General features: G+C 55.4%; 1 protein-coding gene across 1 annotated transcript; it reads left to right on the top strand.

Moving 5' to 3' along the window:
• The first annotated feature begins 6 nt into the window (after positions 1 to 6).
• SOX9 (SRY-box 9) lies at positions 7 to 3,609 on the top strand. Its single transcript, XM_027654506.1, has 3 exons — positions 7 to 454; positions 1,399 to 1,652; positions 2,199 to 3,609. Exons 1-3 carry the CDS (start codon positions 24 to 26, stop codon positions 2,981 to 2,983), a joined length of 1,470 nt encoding a protein of 489 aa, XP_027510307.1. The 5' UTR covers positions 7 to 23; the 3' UTR covers positions 2,984 to 3,609.
• The last annotated feature ends 10,342 nt before the right edge of the window (positions 3,610 to 13,951 follow it).

Raw genomic sequence — 13,951 nt, 5'->3', positions numbered from 1 at the left:
CCCCCCCCCGGCCGCTTTCTCGCATGAATCTCCTCGACCCTTTCATGAAAATGACAGAAGAGCAGGACAAATGTATCTCCGACGCCCCCAGCCCCACTATGTCGGATGACTCCGCCGGGTCCCCCTGTCCCTCTGGATCCGGGTCGGACACGGAGAACACCAGACCCCAAGAAAACACCTTCCCCAAGGGGGACCCGGACCTGAAGAAGGAGAACGACGAGGACAAGTTCCCGGTGTGCATCCGGGAGGCGGTGAGCCAGGTGCTGAAGGGCTACGACTGGACCCTGGTGCCGATGCCGGTGCGGGTGAACGGCTCCAGCAAGAACAAGCCGCACGTGAAGAGACCCATGAACGCCTTCATGGTGTGGGCGCAGGCGGCCCGCAGGAAGCTGGCGGACCAGTACCCGCATCTGCACAACGCCGAGCTCAGCAAGACCCTGGGCAAGCTCTGGAGGTGAGCGCGGGGCCGGGACGCGGGATGATGCCGGGGGGCACCGCGGGATGCTGCGGGGGCTGCGGCTGCAGAGCCCGCTCCAGCCTGGACCAGCGGTCGCGGGAGGCAGAGGATGTTCCCAGCCTGGAAGAGTCGCTGAAAACTTTTGCGTGTGCTGGCGAACTTGTTCGGCGCAGGAGAAGCCAGAATAGTAGGGGGAAAGTAGGGAAAGCGGTTTCCCGTGGCCGCTTTCTGGTCTTGGAAGCGGTTTCTTTTCCCCGAGCGATGCTCGGGGCGGGGGGGACCGTGCGGGGGCTGGCGGAGCCCCCCGGGCCGTGCGAGCGGGGGCTGCCCCGGCCGCTGTTTGTTTGTGCTCCCGGGTCCAGAGGAAATGATGGGTTTGGGGATTGCATCAGCTCGGGCCGGGAGGGGAGGGAGTGCGGGAGGGGGGCGATGCGGGGCGCGGGGAGGGGGCGGCGGTGCCAAGCCCCGGGTGGGTGGCGGCGGCGAGTGGCGCATGGCCGGGTGCCCTCCGACTGCCAAAATAAGGCAGGGAGGGGAGAAAAACAGAAGGCAAGTGAGTCACCTGGCCGCCGCGCACTCTGTGACTGCACAAGGGGGCGGGGAGGGGGGGAGATCCTAAATTTGCGGCAGGAGGAGAAATGGGTGAGCAAACCTGGCCCTGGCAGGCAGCGATGGGGCTGTCCCCAAAGCACCCGGGGACAGGGACATGTGCCCACGGGGTGGGGAGGGCGAGGGCTGGACCCCGGTGCAGCTCCCGCACCTCCTGCCTGGCCGCTGAAGCAACCTGGGGGGTGACAACCAGCACGCAGGGGGCTCGGCATCGTGGGGGACTTTGCATCGCCAGCGGGGGGATCCAGGAGAGAGACGTGAGCTGGTGTTAACGCGCTAATGCCCCCCCCCGAGCCGCAGCTGACCCCTCGCACCCCCCGTGTCCCCCCCAGGCTGCTGAACGAGAGCGAGAAGCGTCCCTTCGTGGAGGAGGCCGAGCGGCTGCGGGTGCAGCACAAGAAGGACCATCCCGACTACAAGTACCAGCCGCGGCGGAGAAAGTCGGTGAAGAACGGGCAGTCGGAGCAGGAGGAGGGCTCGGAGCAGACCCACATCTCCCCCAACGCCATCTTCAAGGCGCTGCAGGCCGACTCCCCACAGTCTTCCTCCAGCATCAGCGAGGTGCACTCCCCCGGGGAGCACTCGGGTAGGTACCCACGCACCCACGAGGCATCTGGGGGGGGACGGCGCAGCTCCAGCTCCCTAAGGAAAGTTGCAGCCTAATCAAAAGTTGCAGCCCAAACCGGCTGGGATCGGGTAAGGGAGGGAAAAGGAGACCCAGAAATGCAGTGAGAAGGGGGGCAGCCGCATCAGGAGAGGGGGCAGAGCTGCCCACAAGCTTTGCCCGTGGCACGGGCAGGTGCCACTGCAGCCACTTCCACACATCCCCCTCACCCCGTGCACGTGAGAGACGTAAAGTTACGCTTTTAAATAAATAAGTAAATAAATAAATAAATAAAAAGCACCCTAAAAACTCGGCCCACGTTACAGCTCACGTCTGAGGGCTCAGTTATTTCACCCAGTGCAGTAGGCTGGTGCCGACAGGGCTCATGGCTGAGCCCCTCACACCTGGAAGTGTTACCCCACACGACCGCAGCCCCTGCTCCCCTGCCCCCCGTGGGGGGGTTAACTATTAACAGAGTTATCACAGCGACACCCCCCTCACCCCTGTCCCCCTTCCTTCCTCCCACAGGGCAGTCGCAGGGCCCCCCCACGCCCCCCACCACCCCCAAGACGGACACGCAGCCCGGCAAGCAGGACCTGAAGCGGGAGGGCCGCCCCCTGCAAGAGGGCGGCCGGCAGCCCCCCCACATCGACTTCCGAGACGTGGACATCGGGGAGCTGAGCAGCGACGTCATCTCCAACATCGAGACCTTCGACGTCAACGAGTTCGACCAGTACCTGCCGCCCAACGGGCACCCGGGGGGCCCGGCCGCGCACGGCCAGCCCGGCCAGGTCACCTACACGGGCAGCTACGGCATCAGCAGCACGTCGGGCTCCCCGGGCGGCGCCGGCCACGTGTGGATGTCCAAGCAGCAGGCGCAGCCCCCGGCGCAGCCACAGCCCCCGGCGCAGCAGCACGGGCTGCCCGCGCTGAGCGGGGAGCAGGGCCCGGCGGCGCAGCAGAGGACGCACATCAAGACGGAGCAGCTGAGCCCCAGCCACTACAGCGAGCAGCAGCAGCACTCCCCGCAGCAGATCAACTACAGCTCCTTCAACCTGCAGCACTACAGCTCGTCCTACCCCACCATCACCCGCTCCCAGTACGACTACACCGACCACCAGAACTCCGGCTCCTACTACAGCCACGCGGCGGGGCAGGGCAGCGGCCTCTACTCCACCTTCACCTACATGAACCCCACGCAGCGCCCCATGTACACCCCCATTGCAGACACTTCGGGGGTGCCCTCCATCCCCCAGACCCACAGCCCGCAGCACTGGGAACAGCCCGTCTACACGCAGCTCACCAGGCCCTGAAGCCGCCGAGGAAAGCGGGAAGAGAAAGAAAAAGAAATTTCGAAAAAACAAAAACAAACAAACAAAACAAAAAACAAAAATCAGAAAAGCGTGAAAGCAGCGAGAAGAACTTCCTTCAGACTTTTTTTTTTTTCCTTCTTTGAATTTGAAATAATAATTAAAAAGAGACGCTCAAGTGAAAGCTGGCGGGGAGGAGAGAGCGCCTCGAGCCTTCTGCACTACAGCATCCTCCAGGACCCGCCTGAGAGCCAGCAAAACTCGGTACACACTTGCCAAGGACTGGACTTGAACTCTGCTTCCAGCATGGAGAGGAGATTCCTACCCAACCCGCCCAGCTGTCTTGTTCTCTGGACTTTTGTAATGATTTTTTTTTTTTTTTTAGCAGTAATTAAAGGAAAAAAAAAAAAAAAAAAAAAAAAAAATGGGGGGTAAAAAAGAGAAAACTCAGAGTCCTCTGTGAGGAATATTCTCTATTTTAAATATTTTTAGTATGTACTGTGTATGATTCGTTACCAATTCGAGGGGATTTATACGTATTTTTTAGAGATTTTTTTAAGACGCTCTTATTTTTCCAACAGCTTAAAAAAAAAAAAAAAAAGAAAAAATGACACTTAGTGGAGCAGCGCTAGGCTTTCTTGCAGTCAGAGGTATTTTTGTATAGATAAGTGTCTTTTTTTTTTTTTTTTCTCTCTAAAAATAAAACTAAACCAGCGTGCTTTGACCTGGGAACCAAGCTCTGTACGTGGGCAGCGCTGGGCAGCGCTCAGGCTGTGCAGGGACCAGCATGGGAGAGGCTTTATTTTTCTAACTCGTAGCTAAAACCAGCCGGGAGAAGAGTTTCTCCTCTTTATTTTTTAATAACCTCGAGCCTTAAGAAAGAAAAGCAAAAAAAAAAAAAAAAAAATTTTTTAAAAAAAAAACGGAAAATGAACTCAGCCCCAGCCCGAGGCGCTGGGAGAAGCCTTAAAGCAGCCCCGGGGGAATCACCAGGCCCCAGCTCTGCCCTGGGCTGGGGGGGCTGAGCTCGACCCCCTCTGGGCACCCCCGGCCACCCCAGGCCTGATGCAAAGCCCGTCCAGGGGCTCCTCTCTGCTTGCAGGACATCACAGATACTTTAAATTATTTATTTTGGGAGAAGAGCAGTTTTTAATCACAATTTTCCTCGGGGTTTTTTTGTTTTTTTTGATCTCCCCTCTATTTTAAGTCCTTTCAAAAGCGATTGCATTAGTCAGAGCATTATTTGGAAGGTAACCGTGCCTGTTAAATTATGGTCTTGAACTGTAACCAGTCCTTTATTTATCTCTTTAATTCTTTTTTTTTGTTGTCGTTGTTATTATTATTATTATTATTCTTTTTGGAATCTGTGTCCTGGGTTTGTACAAACTTGTGCTCTTCCTTTTTTTTTTTTTTTTTTTTTTTTTTTTTCTTAAGGATGAACTGGAAAAAAAAAAAATAAGATTTGTACAAACTAAAGATTGCAAATGTAGCGTATCACTGAATCATTTGCCTTGTTTTCTGCCTCAGCTCTCTGGGACACACGAGCTCGTGCAAGGACGAGACCCAAGGCCCCGGCCCTGCCCGGGGGTGGCTCTGTTTTAGCCTTCCATCCCCCCCAAAACTGCCTTCAGAGCTGGGGGGACACTGACTTTGGTGAAGCTGTGGCTGAACAGTTAAGGATTGCTTTTTAAAAAAGACAGCAAACTTTTTTTATTTAAAAAAAAAATGATATATTTGTTAACAATTTTTTTTTTTTTTTAGGGATTCAGTAGAAGAAAAAAAAAATCTTAAAGCACTCTTATAATATGGCATCTTTCTATTTCTGTATAAAAGCAGATCTTTTTAAAGTATTTCTGTAACTTAAAAGACCTGTCATTTAAATCATATTTTGTCTTTAGGTAAGTTTGGTTTGGTTTGTTTGCAAGATCCTTCTCTCTGTGAAACTTACCTTTTTTTTTTTTTTGTATATTATTGTTTGCAATAAATATACATTGTATTAAAAATTAAACCATGCCCCACGTGTCTGATTCATTATCAGCCTCCAGGGAGCACTGGGGCCAAGCTGGAGCCCCGGGATGGTTTTGGGTTCATTGATGGGGTTTGGGGTGCCCCCTCTTTTATCAGGGCAAGCCCTGAGTGCAGCATCCCAGGGAAACCAGAGCCAGGGAATAAATGGGAGCTGGAGATGAATAAAACCAGACTGGACAGTTCAGGGTTCCAGCTGTCCCCCAGCCCCACTGGCTCTGATCCCTCTCCCTGGGTTGAGTGCTCTGAGCTGCCTGGCTGGGGGGGATGCTGAGCACCAGATGGGGGGAAAGGCTTTCAGGTCATTCTTACAAAACTGCTGCAATCCTCCAACCCTGCCAAACACAACCCCATCAGCCCAGACTGATCAAAAAGCCAAAATCTCCTGAAGAGCCAAGCAGGACATGTACCATCCTCGAGGATCACTGTCACTGCTCATCCCCGGGCCATGGTCCCCCAGAAACACAGCACAGACACTCCAGGAAGGAAAGACCCCCCAGCTCAGCCAGACACTGCTTTTCCTGTCAAATCCATCCCAAATAAATCACTAATCCAATCCTGCAGCATCTCTACCCCCCCACTGGTCCTCTGGGGCAGCTCAGGGTGCTCCAGGCAGGCCCCCAGCCCATGGCTTTGCCACCTCACCCCACTGCTGGTGTCACTGCAGGGCTCGCTGGTGACACCAGTCTGTGCAGGTCCCCTCCCTGACTGTCCCTCCAAGGCCACAGTTTTCACACGTGAAAACTCCTGCAGAAATGTCCCAGCCTGTCCCAGACTCCATGAGGAGCAGCAGCTGGCACAGAGCAGAGCCGAGCTGCTGTGGGCACCTCGAGGCACAGCACACAGCCCCAGCACCCCAGACTGGGCAAACACCACTTTGCCAGCAGTTTATCCTCTCTGGACTCTTTCCCTGACTGAAAAGCCATCCCGATCCCAGGATGGCTTTTCATGCCCTGCTCTGGAGCCTGGGACACGGCTCGCTGCAGCCCCGGAGCACACCGAGCCTCCCCAGCGGGGTGAGATGTTTTTACACTTCAGCCGGTTCCCCGCCAGGGATTCGTTTACCCTGAGCGTTACTGGGGTCAGTGTCACTCCACCTTGTGCCATCGGCCACCGCGGGCTGGGAACGCTCCGTTCCCGGACATTTCCCCGCAGCACACGGCGGGTTTCCCCTGCCCCCCAGCCGGACTTTGCCCGCTGCGAGTTTTGGCTTTGCTGCTTCTTTGGACAAAAGAACAAACACAGCTCCTGGAGCTGTGTCGAGGAAGCAGCCGGGAGCCTCGGGGAGAGCTCGGCGGGGCCACGGCCAGCACGGCACTGCCGAAACAATCCCAGAAACCAGAGAGCGCCTTTCCGATGCTCGTGTGGGTGGGATGGGCCGTTACCCAGCAACACGCTGGAAAACATCCCAAAATTACGATAGCCATTGCCTACCTCTCCAGGAGTCTGGGTCAGCAGGGACCCTTCACATCCCTCCCCCTCTTTGCACTGGGTGCAGCGAGAGCCGGAGGGTGGGAGTGGGGCAGGTCCAGCAGGGATGTCTGCGTGGGATCCGGCCGGGATCCCTGCCAGACCCCGAGCAGGCAGCGCAGCACAGCCCCAGCTGCTCCCGGGGGGTGCGGTGGCTTTGCTGTCCCAACACAGCCCCGCTTGGCTCCCCTCTCTCTCCCGTTCCATGAGCTCCACCTTCCCGCCGGAAGCATCCCGGGGATATCTTCCTCACAAGAAACCAAAGGAGCAAAGCTCATGACCCAGCCCTGGACCTGTAATTTCTGCACTGTTTACTCATGGTGTGGGCTTTAATGCTCTTGGCCTCCGCTCGGGAAAGCCAAAGCTGGACGCGGGTCCCTGCGCGGCTCCAAACTTCCTGCCCACCCACCGCTCCGGGGGGCTGCGCCCTGCGCGGGGTGGGGAGGGGGATAAAGGGACACGCAGAGGGAGAAAAACGCTGGAAAAGCCGCGCAGCTTCAGGGCACCGTGTGCTAGAAAGCAGAGCAGGAGGGGTGGGGAGAGAAATAATAAATGAACCGGAGGGAACTCGCACAATGCTGCAGGGCAGGTTTGAGCCGCGGCAGATAAGGGCGGGCGCGGGGACAGATGCGCGGCGGGGCGGCCGCAAAGCTGCCCGGCGGGGTGGGGGGCACGGGGAGAGCCCCCCAGGAACGCGCAGAGAGCCGCAGGGGCTGGGGGGGTGGGCAGGGAGCGGCGCGGGGCTGTTCGTCCTCCTGCACTGCCGCGCTTTGCCTTAGCGAGGAGTTTGGGGTTTTTCGCCGGTGCAGAGGGAAAATAATCTATTCAAAAAAAAACAAGCTTTTCAAAAAAAAAATAAAAAAAAAAAAAAAACAAACGGGGAGACAGTTTGAAAACAGCCCCAGGGACAGCCCCGGCTCCCCGGGCGGGCCCCGGTGATGCCCCGGTGATACCCCGGTGATGCCCCGGTGATGCCCCAGTGATGCCCCAGTGATGCCCCAGTGATGCCCCGGTGTGCCAGTCCGGCCGCCTGCAGCGGCGGCAGCTGCTCCCAAACCGAGCCGCAGTTTGCATTTCCCCAGCCAGCTGTTGGTGTTGACATCGCATGAAAGCCGAGGCTTTCTCCAAGAGGGAAGGCAAGCAGCTCGCAGCCAGCTGTGCCGTGCCGGGATCCTGGGATCGGCCGCGGCTCCTGCCCAGCTGCGGCGTTTGGGACACGGACCAGCCACGGATCGGCACGGCCAAGGTGTTGCTGGGGTTTCTCTTTGCCCTTTTCAGGGCCCAGTCCCAGGAATCAGGTGGTTCAGCGAGATGGAGATTTGTAGGTAAAAGTGAAAGCAGCAAGTTGAGTTTCCCCCTCTGCGTCCAGTGTTTGCCTCTCTCGGGACCACACTCGGTTCCCAGCAGGGAACTGCTGCCACCCAGGAGAGGTGTCAGGAAGGGAGGGCAAACACGAGCCTCCTTTCTCTGCTGACACCAGAAAAATTCGGCTAAGATGCTTGGATACAATGCTGTAAAGATGGAAAAGGCAGGGAAAGAGAACTTAGAGACACAGGGCGCAAACGGGTCCAAAAAAAAAAAAAATCCAACAACTTAAGCATCTCTAGCACAACCTCCTGCCTTTCTGGCTGGCTGGGGATGAGGATGCAGATGGAATGGGAGCAGATTTGCTCTCGGGAAGTGGGTGCCAAGGATGCACAAACACTGCAGGACACAGAGCCAGTGCTGTCCCTCTGCCACCCCCAGCAGGGCTGGATGTGACCAGAGCAAGGGGTGCTGGGCACCCATTGCACCCAGATCACGGTGACAAGGGAGGGAGGGGAGGAAGAGGTTCCCACAGATCCCTCCTGCTCCCCCAGCCATCTGCCCTCCTTAGGGGAAGGCAAAACCCCCTCCACTGCAGCATTAACCCTTCTGGAGCAGGAGTGGATCATCACCACGTGGCCATTCCCAAGTCAAGCTACAAGCCCGGTGTCACTCGCCATCCACAGATCCCAAAATTCCCAGGAACGGGCCCCAGCCATCACAGCCACCCACATCCATGTGGGCACAGACATGCCCTGAGTGCTACTGGAACAGAAATAATCGATCCTGGGGTGCCCTGGGGGCTGTAAAGAGCTTGGCTGTTCCCTCCTTGGGTCGGAGCCCACCTCTCTACTCCGTGTTTGCACAGGGGCTGCTCTAATGGGGCGCTGAGCCACAACGGGGCCTGAAGTGCCATTGTAATGCAACTACTAATCAGGCAATAGCCTTTATAGGAGCAGCCCCTGCCCAGGCTGTGCTCCCAAGGCTCATAAACCAGGCCAGGCTCTATTGAAGTCACCAGGAGCCCGGCCCATGCACGGGGAGCTGGATCAGAGCTGCTCAGCCAACCCTGCGGCTGTGAAATTCCACTTTCATTCCCTGTGTGTGTGTGTGTGCTCCTGTGTGTGTGCTCACACATGCACACAGAGCCTGGGACCATCAGTGGCCAGCGGCCTGAGCTTTGAGACGCGTTGTTTGCAGAGCTGGGGTGGGGAGGGGAGTCACCCCTTCCTTAAAACAAAGTCACGTTTATAAAAGGCTCAATAAAAACCCGTTTGAAATAAGAAAGAACAGCGGCTCCGCGAAGGGAAGGGAAACAAGCCTCCAAATTCACGTTTCTAATTAATGACCTGCCTGGGAGCTGCTCTCAGCTTTCAGTGGCTGAAACATATTGCAGGGAGAAGGTCTGGGAGCCGGGTCTGAGCACAGAGCGACGCAAACACGGGAGGCACAGCCGGGCCCGGGGGCTGCCCCAGCCAGGCACACACAGCTATTCCACCTGGAAATAAGTGCATTTTCAACCAGGCCATCACTCCAGCTCGAGGAAACCCACAGGTTGAACAACGTGTGGCTGTCCCGTGTGGAAAACACCCACATGGAGTCAGAGCTGCAGAGGAACAGGGGGAGCAACCAGGGTGGTGGCAACCCGGCCCCATCCCCTGCCCTGCAGCAGGTCAGATCCCACCCCTGCCCTGGCAACACCTCTATCACCCTTCTTAAAAACCCCACAGGGCTCTGCACTCCACAGATTCCAGATCCATGTCAAATCTCCCAGGCTAAGGAGAATGCTCAGATCCAACCCCTGCTCTGGTATCACCTCCATCAACCTTCTTAAAAACCCCATGGGGTTCTGCACTCCACAGATTCCAGACCCACCTCAAATCTCCCAAGCTCAGGGGACTGGTCAGATCCCACCCCTGCTCTGGTATCACCTCCATCATCCTTCTTAAAAACCCCATGGGATTCTGCACTCCACAAATTCCATATCCACGTCTCAGGGGACTGGTTGAGTCTCCAGCCTGGAGTTTCCTCCAGCACAAAGTTTTTCACAACTGAACAGGATTTAACCCTCAGGGCTCAGGGTGAAAACTCACATGTGGTCCCCCAGTTCAGGTAGGACAGTTTTTCTCCCTGACATCCCTCCCAGGTCCTTTCCACACCCCGAGATATGTCAGAGTGAAAAGGAGGGGGGAAAAAAACCCCTTTATATTTGATTTTCCTTCTCCCAGTGTGGGGATTAATTGCACACGTCGTCTGGGCAGAAACCAACTATCACCAAGCAAAGTCTCACTCCATAAATTTTAAACTGCTAATAATAAGGCTGGACAGGAGTTTTAAAGCTTCAGTAGACAGTTTACAATTAACCTACTCCTGTCAGCTGGAAAATCACCTTAAAATGTGATTCCAGTTCACGTCTGACTCACTTTGAGAGTTAGAAACTGCTTCAGAATCCCAGTAAAAGCATCAAGCAGAGCCAGGAGGAAGGCCTGAGGGGCAGAGTTTCAGTCCAGGCCTGACCTGAATTTCTCTCAGCACTGGGCAGACTTTACCAGGTATCCCACAGACTGCCAGTCCAGCCCTTGGAAGCTGGAAACCACCCCCCCCCCCAAGTTTTGGAGCTCTTTGAGCTCCTGCCAATCAAGTTTTTATCAACTTTTCCAAGAAGACAAACCCTGGGCTGAACACACCTTTGGTTTAGCAGCTGCAGCACAGGTGAGGGAGAGGCAGATGTGGATTTTGAAGCCCCAAACCACCACAGACACATAAGGGATGAGAACCCAATGCCATCGTGCCACAGAGCATCGGATGCACCCACCACACCAGCCTTGTTGCATCCTAATTCTCCGTGGGCTTTTTCCAAGCTGGAAGGTGAATTCCATGAGTTGGAGCCACCATTCCAGGGGTCACCTCCCACCTGAGTCAGACTAAGCAGGTACACATGGAGATCCCTGCAGTGTGATGAGGGGCTCCATCACTATGACTCAGGATGTCCAAGACCCACTTCTCTTTTACCGACTCAATCACAAGTTTTTAAAGACAAAAAATATACTAAAAAGAAATGATGGAGTTTTACTTCGAGGCCCTGGCACAGGTTGCCCAGAGAAGCTGTGGCTGCCCCTGGATCCCTGGAAGTGTCCAAGGCCAGGTTGGACAGGGCTTGGAGCAACCTGGGCTGGTGGAAGGTGTCCCTGCCCATGGCAGGGGGTGGAACAAGATGGGCTTTAAAGTCTCTGCTCACACAAACCATTCTGTGATTCTATGAACAGCACAAGCATTTAAGGAAGTTTTGGCATCCAAACCATCTACTTGGATCCTACAACCTCACAGAGCAACACTTCAGTCCCTCATCTCTGGCCACAGCCACAAGGGGAAGCTTCAGAAAGGTCCCAACTGAAATATCTTTTAAAAGCCCCCATAATGAATTGCATCAGGGAGGAGTAAGTTGGGGGGGTGGGGGGGAGACACCCAGTCATTTTCTGTGATTAAAAGGCAAATTTTATTCCTCTAGAAACTTGGAAGCAAATGTGGCGTTGCCATGGTTTCACACCCACTGGCTGGAAATGACAATATTAGCAGGGTGACCTGGTAATTAGAAACTGTGCCCCCAGGTCAGGCTGCGGAGAAAATAAAGAGAGATTACGGAGTGCTAAAGACACAGCTCAATGCTGCGGGCTCCTGCGCTCCCCACCTTTTATAACCGGCCCATTTAAATGCAGATTATGACTTTCCACCTGGGGCTGCTAATCTGTCTCACAGCCAGATCAAACAATGAGGCATCTCTCCGCACTGTGGGGCCAGGGTGCTTTGCAGCTCGGGCTGTCATCAGGTCCCTCACTCGGTCTGTCCCCCTTTTCTCAGGGAAAAACCTTGAGTTTTCCCTTCACAGATGATTGTTTTTCCACCCTGGATGTTTAGCTCCTCCTCTCCCGCCCCCAAACCCCAACGATTTGAAGCAAACCAGGCTCAGATTTTTGTCCTGGTCTCCCTCCCTCAAGTATGAACGATTTGGAGCAAACCAGGCTCAGATTTCCCACTCGGTGGTGCCATGGAAGGTGAGGGGCAGCAATCAGGCTCATTAGCATCGGGCTGGCACGCACTCAGTTTAGGGGGCAGGATCGTGCAGGGATCCTGAGGCAGCAGGAGGGAGATTCCAGGGAAGAAGGTGGCTCCTGTCAGCCCAGCATCCCAAGGAACGCTCGAGGACACAGAGTCACTGCCAACCCAACAGACCCTGCTGGTGGAGAGATCCTAATGGTGGGCAGAGACACGGCACCCCATGGGAGCTCCCTGACCCACCATTCCAGCCATGATGAGATGTTTCATGGAAGCAAGTGGGGACAGTGTTTGGAGAACACACTTCACGCTGAAGGGCAAGGAAATCAAACCCCGTGTGTCTGAAACAGGGTGGGATACCTGGGTATCCAAGCAGGGAAAAGACCCCCAGATCCAGCACTTGTTCTGGTTCCCAGCTTGCCCTGGCCATCAGCTTGAGGAGCCCTTTGGTGTGGAGAGCTACAGAATCATTTTGGCTGGAAAAGACCTTCAAGATCATTGAGTCCAACCTGTGACTGATCCCCACCTTGTCACCCAGCCCAGAGCACTGAGTGCCACGGACACCTCCAGGGGTGGGGACTCCACCACCTCCCTGGGCAGCCCCTACCAATGCTTGACCACCCTTTCAGTGAAGAAATTCCTCCTGATGTCCAACCTGACCCTCCCCTGGCACAGCTCATGGTCATTTCCTCTTGTCCTATCATTACCTGGGAGCAGAGGCCGAACCCATCCTGGCTCCCCCTCCTGTCAGGGAACTGCAGAGAGTGAGAAGGTCCCCCCTGAGCCTCCTTTTCTCCAGGTTGAGCCCCCCCAGCTCCCTCAGCTGCTCCCAAAGAAGTCCTACCCTGACAGACTAAGCATGGTGTCCAGCCCTGCCACGCTCAGGGCTCCGAGCAAGGAAGAAGCAGCCGAGATATTTCCAGCTGTGTTTGCTCTGGTGGCAGCAGCTGGTGGTGTCTGGGTGGGGACTGTCCTCACCCAGGACTCTCATGGAGCACAGAGGGGTTGGAAAGGAATAACCCAGACATGATCCCTGGAAGCTGGACATTAAAATCCATCCCCCATCCTAAACACCAGTGGAGTGGGTAAAGCAGTGTCATTAAAGCCAGATGACTCCATCAGCACCAGCAGAGAGGGAGAGCTTTAAGCTCCTTAGACCCCTGCACCTGGCTCTTTACTGCTCTTTGCTTTCATTAAGTGTGGGAGCCTTTCAATGAGGGTTAATAACAGCCCTGCACCCCGGGCAGGCTCCATCCCCGGGCCTGTCATGCATTTCTCACAACCCAGTGCAGGTGTCAGGTGCATCAGGCACCTTCCACAGCTCTTCAGGGAGTGCCAGGAATTTTATCTGCTTTTCTGGAGATGCCAAACCCGAGGCCTCGAGGCCCAGCCCGTGACAGACCCTGGTAACGGGGGTTTCTGGGTCCCACTCCCCCCCCAGGTGGATATTTAACATCTCTGTCATTTTATGCTCCTGGAAACCTGGGACAGCTCCATCCGACCATTTCCAAACACTCCCCATTCCAGAGTCACTTTACCCTTCTCAAAGGAGGAGAGAAATAGGGAAAATGATTCCCAGGAGACTCGGGAGGACACAGTGGAGGGTTGCTGCCTTCCTCCCTTACCCCAACCTCTGCAAAATTCCCTTAGCAAACATAGGAAGGAAAAGCCAACAGGGCATCTGGAAAAGAACCTCAAAAACCTTGGGAAGAGCAGCCTTTGAATGCAACTGTGGGCAAAAGCTTTCATTTCATTTCCAGCTGCCTTTTCTACAGCAGTAGAACAGCAATTGCTCCCTGCAGCAAAGCTGGAGGAATTAAAGCAGGAGGATGACGGAGTGCTGGAGAGCACTGGGAACACGGGAGAAGGCAGATTGGATCCCCCAAGCCTTCCCCTGCACACCCTGGCACCCAGGCCAGCTGAGCTCCCCCGTGCCTCAGTCTCCCCCCACTGCACCACACAAACAACTCCCAATTTTGCCCAGTTTCCCTGCAGATCCCGGCACTGTGGGAGCCATTTGGGTCCCCTCATCCCTGCAGGCAGCCAGAGCCTCCAGGGCCAACACAGACACATCCCACCACTGAGAAAGGACCCCGATAAAAGCCAAACCCGAGCCTT

The sequence above is a fragment of the Corapipo altera genome, unplaced genomic scaffold (assembly GCF_003945725.1).
Source record: "Corapipo altera isolate COAL_440 unplaced genomic scaffold, ASM394572v1 343, whole genome shotgun sequence".
Lineage (NCBI taxonomy): Eukaryota > Metazoa > Chordata > Aves > Passeriformes > Pipridae > Corapipo > Corapipo altera.
This window is presented reverse-complemented; position numbering and strand designations above follow the sequence as displayed.